The sequence below is a fragment of the Lolium perenne genome, chromosome 3, assembly GCF_019359855.2.
Source record: "Lolium perenne isolate Kyuss_39 chromosome 3, Kyuss_2.0, whole genome shotgun sequence".
Classification (NCBI taxonomy): domain Eukaryota; kingdom Viridiplantae; phylum Streptophyta; class Magnoliopsida; order Poales; family Poaceae; genus Lolium; species Lolium perenne.
This window is the reverse complement of record NC_067246.2, coordinates 231,629,280-231,635,464: the sequence shown is the minus strand read 5'-3', so window position 1 is coordinate 231,635,464 and position 6,185 is coordinate 231,629,280. Positions and strand designations below refer to the sequence as shown.

At 39.9% G+C, this 6,185-nt stretch overlaps 1 protein-coding gene across 1 annotated transcript; it reads left to right on the top strand.

The window, feature by feature from the left end:
- Nucleotides 1-201: 201 nt before the first annotated feature.
- Nucleotides 202-5,945, top strand: LOC127343645 (proteasome subunit alpha type-2). Its single transcript, XM_051369808.2, has 11 exons — nucleotides 202-365; nucleotides 1,096-1,172; nucleotides 2,388-2,452; nucleotides 2,550-2,596; nucleotides 3,566-3,641; nucleotides 3,907-3,974; nucleotides 4,555-4,624; nucleotides 4,859-4,944; nucleotides 5,159-5,221; nucleotides 5,300-5,365; nucleotides 5,673-5,945. The coding sequence occupies exons 1-11, from the start codon at nucleotides 325-327 to the stop codon at nucleotides 5,719-5,721; spliced, it is 708 nt and encodes a 235-aa protein (XP_051225768.1). The 5' UTR covers nucleotides 202-324; the 3' UTR covers nucleotides 5,722-5,945.
- The last annotated feature ends 240 nt before the right edge of the window (nucleotides 5,946-6,185 follow it).

Here is a 6,185-nt window from a genome sequence, read left to right as displayed (position 1 = left end):
GCAAGTTCGGTTTTGTGTAATGGTATATTGTGGATATTCTCATATTTTTTATGAGAAGTTCCTCCAGTTTACATAAAGGCCCACTATCTGGCTTCTCATAAGGCCCAAAAATTAGCCTGGTTGGCTCTTGGGTAATTGGAAAGGATTGGGCCCAGAATCATCTTCTTGCGAAACACTCCGCTCGTCTCCGTTTTCCTCTTCCTCTTCGCGTTCGACACTGCTTCGGTCTCCTTCTCCCCTTTTCTTCAGCAGCCCGCTTCGCTCGCTCCATCCGATCTCCCGTCGCAACCCGAAGATTCCGACGAGGTTGTCCGCGCTACGGCCATGGGCGACAGCCAGTACTCCTTCTCCCTCACCACCTTCAGGTTCGTGCTCTCTCTCTCTTCTCTCTCGTCGGTCTTGTCCCCTTCCCTCCATAGACTTCGGCGCGCCATCTCTGTGCTCGTCCCGCGCCGTCCCTGGGTTGGGCGAAGTCCCGCCGCCTCCACGAGCGAAATCGCCCAGCAATCTCTCCCTGGAAGTTCCCGCCGTTCGGCCAAGTACGCATCCGGTTTCTTGCGCCTTCCGTGTTCAGATATGGCGCTCACCCCTCCGGCTCTTCTAGATCGGCGGTGGACTCGAGCTGCTCCTGCGCGCTGGCGTCGGCGTCCGCGCCGCCACGATTTGATGCGCCCACTCCCCCTCGCCTCCCTCGCCGGCGCGGCAGCTGGCTGGCCGGCTGCACTGGATCGGTGTGCCGGCTCCCTCTCCCTCTCTGCGAGATCCGCCTCATTCTTGTCCTGGAGCGCGCCTACCCTCGAGTCCCTTCCTTCACGATTAGCTCTTTCTGGTTACCCAGACAAATTCGCTAATTTCACCGCTGTCCTGAATCCTGTTGGGGGTACTACTTGCGGAAGTAATTCTCGGCCTCGCCGTTATCTCTTGTTCCTTTGCACCTATGCCTGGGTTGCTTCTTTGTATACCCACACTAAAAGTGCAACTTTCTCACGATGCTGCTATCTTACTTTCGAGTTAGTATAGCAAACGGTGGCAATTTTATCCCCCTGTCATTCTCGAAAGAAAAAGATCTAACATTTTCCATATTTTTCATTGCAGCCCGTCAGGAAAGCTGGTGCAGATCGAGCATGCGCTTACAGCTGTCGGATCCGGCCAGACCTCGCTTGGCATCAAAGGTGTGATGATCCGTGAAGTAAACTTGCCTTGTACTTTCAGCTATTAGTGGTCTTGCGCTGCCAGCATCGATTTGCAGGCCAAGTTTTGCGATTTTAGACTAGTTTTGATTTAGATAGCAATGTGTGGGTTTTACGTATTTCAGATAACATTAGGTCAATACGGATGGTTTCCATTCTTGTTTCTCATGTGTGAAAGTTCGTACTTTAGGATTCGACATCATATGATTTATGCCATTGATAATGTCTCTGCTTTAGTTTGGTTTTATCTTCTATCTTTGTCAGCGCAGGATCACGTGGTAGTATTTATTTACACAACTAGCTGTGGGTCTTGCCAATTGCATATTGATGCTTTATGCTTAATGTGCCATGGAAATCGTTAATCTGCATAAATTCAGGGTTCCAATGCCAAGGGGGGTAACCACATAAGAAATAATTCGTAAGCACTATGCCCTACTGTATTCAGCTGGGCATGGTCGCTTATGAGTTCGAAGTTGATATTTGCTACGGAGTATAACATATTTTCGGAAATATTCGGTGATCTCTGAACAACTTAGTTTGTAGGAGCACGTCCAGTGCAAAGTTTGGAGTTCTTCCTCGCTTGTTGTGTTTGGATGTTCCAGGGAAACTGTTAGAGCGTCTTCTTTGCATAGCTGGATTTATATTGACCTAGGAGTTGCTCAATTCTTTTTGCTTACTGGTAGAGTTGCCGTGTGATGTCTGGTCACCGAGTCCCTGTGGGACTTGGAATCATAAATTCATGATAAATGCAAAATTGCACATTATGTGTTATCTTCCTTCCAGCACACCAGGTAGCTTTCTTTTCAGCATACCAACCAGTTGTTTTGTGTTGTTAAGGTTAAAAAGCAGTATCTTAGTTTTCTGCCTATGATATTTTATTGACAACTGACTCTGAAACTGATGTTTGATATCACGTAAATAACTTAATGTTTGACATGCCTTCTTTATATAGCTACATTAGCACTAGTACATATCTTTCTTCTATTATACTAATTACTAATTACTAATGATTGATGAATTTTAGCTTAGTATGTATGCCACATATATTTTATCAGTATTTTCACTATTCTATTGTATCTACTATACGTGGTCATGGTCATAATCTACAGCATTTTCACTTCTGAGATATATGCGTCATGTTTGTTCTGAGATATATGAATTTTTATTGATTCTGAGATATATGCGTCATGTTTGTAGCTGCCAATGGTGTAGTTATCGCCACAGAGAAGAAATTACCTTCTATTTTAGTGGACGAAACATCTGTAAGTGCAATATCACCCTTAATTTAAATTTCTTCTCTGCTTGACGTCTTTTGATATATCAAAAAATACTAACGAATTTGTTTCTGCTAATTTCTAGGTGCAAAAGATTCAGTCATTGACTCCAAATATTGGAGTTGTCTATAGGTATTTTCCACTGTTGCTTAATATTGTAATTCATTTTTCTATCTTGGATATATTTCAACTATTCTAAACGTAGTTACTTATGTTACTGTATTACCCTTACCCCAACTTAATGTTGTATTGGTTAATATTCTTTATTTCAATGATGTCTGAGATAGTCTTTCTGTGTTAGGTGCTAGTGCTACATTTTATTTTCACTTTCATTGCTGGTGTACTGGTGTATGGACATATAGAAGGATAAAATGAACAAGTTGTTTGAAGGTTCTTGCATTTCTGCGATTCACCTTGTACTAGACGCCCCTCAAAAGGCAAAATTTTAAAATATGTCCATATATGCAAGGAAACTAGCTTATTGATAGCTCAATTAATGTATGGTATCTCGTTGAAAGCGCTAGTGCTACATTTTATTTTCACTTTCATTGCTGGTGTACTGGTGTATGGACATATAGAAGGATAAAATGAACAAGTTGTTTGAAGGTTCTTGCATTTCTGCGATTCACCTTGTACTAGACGCCCCTCAAAAGGCAAAATTTTAAAATATGTCCATATATGCAAGGAAACTAGCTTATTGATAGCTCAATTAATGTATGGTATCTCGTTGAAAGCATGAACCATTCACCCTTTTTAAGCAACCAGATGAATGGGTGGGAATAGAATTTGAACTTCTGTTTGTTATTACCATGCAAACTATCTGGAGTGGGTCAACGGCTCAACACACTGGTGTGAGTTATTCCTAGAGCATTGCTTGACCACAGAAGTGCACATTAGAGATCAACAGCTAGACTGTGCTAATTGCTAAGCAATTGGAATAACCACATTTTTCGTTAAATTGGTTATTGCATCTCCCAGCTTGCCACCATGGATCTATTAATGCAGTTTTGAATCTACGTTAGTGACATTTGGTGTGTCCTGCAATTTATATTTGTCTCTTGTTGCATGTATGTGTACTCACCTATTGTTTTCACGTTTCAGTGGGATGGGTCCGGATTTTCGTGTTCTTGTCAGAAAAAGTCGGAAACAGGCACAGCAATATTATCGGTTGTACAAGGTATATTCATGACTATTTGGTTTATAATTCCAAAAAAGTACTTGCACATGTGATAAAGACATCATTGGATAAATTGCTACTCCGTCCGATCCAAATTAATTGTTATAGATTTATTGCCTAAATCTGTCTAGGTTTATTGAACCTGTGACAACTAATTTGGATCAGAGGTAGTACTTTGTATAATTTGCAGGACACCTGTAGCCATGCTTTGTCATTATCTCTCTGGTAAACATGTTTTTTGATTATTGCTCATTTCTAAATGCAGGAAACCATCCCTGTTACCCAGCTTGTCCGAGAGACTGCTGCTGTTATGCAGGAATTCACACAATCTGGGTATGTTACTATAGTTGACACTTTTTTTTATATACTTACTAATTAATGTAACAAATCTATCCAATGAAATGAAACGCAAATGTCCTTTGCGTTTTCTTGAAAAAATGAGTTATGAAATTAAAACCGATCATGCACTTACTGTACCTAAATTACTACAAGAAAAATAAGACCTTGGTAATTTATCCAAAAGTTTTACAATACCATTTGATATAACCTGCTTTTGATAACAAGAACCCAAATTTGTAATGTAACTGTGATGTCTGTTGATATAGTCACTTAATTGTGATACACAACAATGTATTACACATTTATAATCTCAGTATATAGGGCCATAGTAAACTGTGTGCGACCAATTTGTTATTCAGATAATGGGTGAGCTCAAGAAACTGCGGTTTTAGAATTACCAGTCACGTAACTGAACAGTCATACACATTTAAATTTATTTTGCATATGTCTGACAAACTTCAGTTCAAACTGCATAGATATTAAGACCTACACCATCATGTTAAAAACCACTACTATATTTTACTTCTTATACATACGATGTAACATGTTGTACCCATAACCTTATTTGTTGCAGCGGTGTAAGACCATTTGGTGTCTCACTGTTGATTGCTGGGTATGATGACAATGGCCCGCAGCTGTATCAGGTATGTGCAAAGAGCTACATGATAGATTGTTAGAGACCTTGCTATTTTCCTTCCCACTATTTCAGATTTATTCTCATGTTAATTTTGTCTCAATAACAAGGCACTAGATGTGTATTGTTCGGTTTACAACTTATCTTCTACTACTTTTGACTGAAGTTCACCTATTGTATACTCATATTATTATGCTGTAGGTAATAAAAATGCTGGATTTCTCATTGTTCATTGTTTCTTTAGGTTGACCCATCAGGATCTTACTTCTCCTGGAAAGCATCAGCTATGGGGAAAAATGTGTCAAATGCAAAGACGTTTCTTGAGAAAAGGTAGATAAAGGATCTATCCATATTACAACAAGTATTTATCACTTTTAAGGCTTCAGTGCTGCTTTTATTAAATCTGATGATCATAATAAATTGCATTCTATTACTCTATCACCTTCCATCCATTCATCAATATAGGCAGCATGTATGTTGTCAAGGTTCTTTATTTTCCTTTTCTCCATGGTCATGAGTTAACTGACATAGCTTTTACTTGTAGATACACAGAAGATATGGAGCTTGACGATGCCATCCATACTGCAATTCTGACTCTAAAAGAAGGGTAGCTACATTTTGCTAGTAGCGTCTTATGGTGCCAATTCGGTAGCTTGTTGAGTACTGACTGTTTCTGGGCTTGCAGATATGAAGGTCAAATCTCTGCCAACAACATTGAAATTGGAGTTATTCGAGCTGACCGTGAATTCAAGTACGTATACAAAGTCCAATCTCTTCCAACATTGAGATCTTTTTGCATCCCTTCCTAATGAACATGGTCATAACAATTTCCATTTCTTTGCTTGCAAGTTGCACTACTCTCAACTGTTTTGTTCTTGTTTCTTTTGTTCATGTAGTTGGTAATAAGTAGTCTTTGCCTGCTGTTTTCACCATATGTTCGATATGTTTGCACTTCTACTCCTGTTTTATCGGTTATAACTGTCATAATAAGGCTGTTTGGTTAGAGGGCAAATTCCTTTCAACATTTGGACTAGTAACACTTTCCTTACAATATGCAGAGTCCTAACTCCAGCAGAGATCAAGGATTTCTTGGAAGAGGTGGAGTAAGCTGCCCGTTGACAAATTTGCTTGTTGAAGATTCGAGATGTAAACGAGACTGGTAGCAAACAAAATGAATGAAATGTGTGATCTTTGTATTGATGGTGTTGACTATATAGACAGAGGGTATGAGGAAGAGGTGTCTCGCATCCCTTACGAACAGGTGCCTTTTAGCAATAGACACGATCAACAGTCTGCTGCTGTTAATTAGCAACTGTCAGTGGTTTTTCGAATTCTAGCATTCCTTATATATTGCCGCTCCGTGCATATATGTTATCCTGAGAACCTCCTCCAACAACCCCATGGGACAATATATATTTTTTCCTTAAAACGGAGGCAAAAGATTTGCCTCATCCATTGATTAAAAAAAGAATGCCTAGTTAATTAGTGAAAAACTGGACGAAAACCATAAAAACTGGACGAAAACCATCACAGCAACGCTGAGTGGCACACATTGGATACCCCACACTCAA

Coding starts and splice junctions, on each gene's coding strand:
- LOC127343645 (XM_051369808.2), top strand. CDS start 325: ATGGGCGACAGCCAGTACTCCTTCTCCCTCACCACCTTCAG. Junction 366..1,095: donor TTCTCCCTCACCACCTTCAG/GTTCGTGCTCTC, acceptor TTTTCATTGCAG/CCCGTCAGGAAAGCTGGTGC. Junction 1,173..2,387: donor GACCTCGCTTGGCATCAAAG/GTGTGATGATCC, acceptor TCATGTTTGTAG/CTGCCAATGGTGTAGTTATC.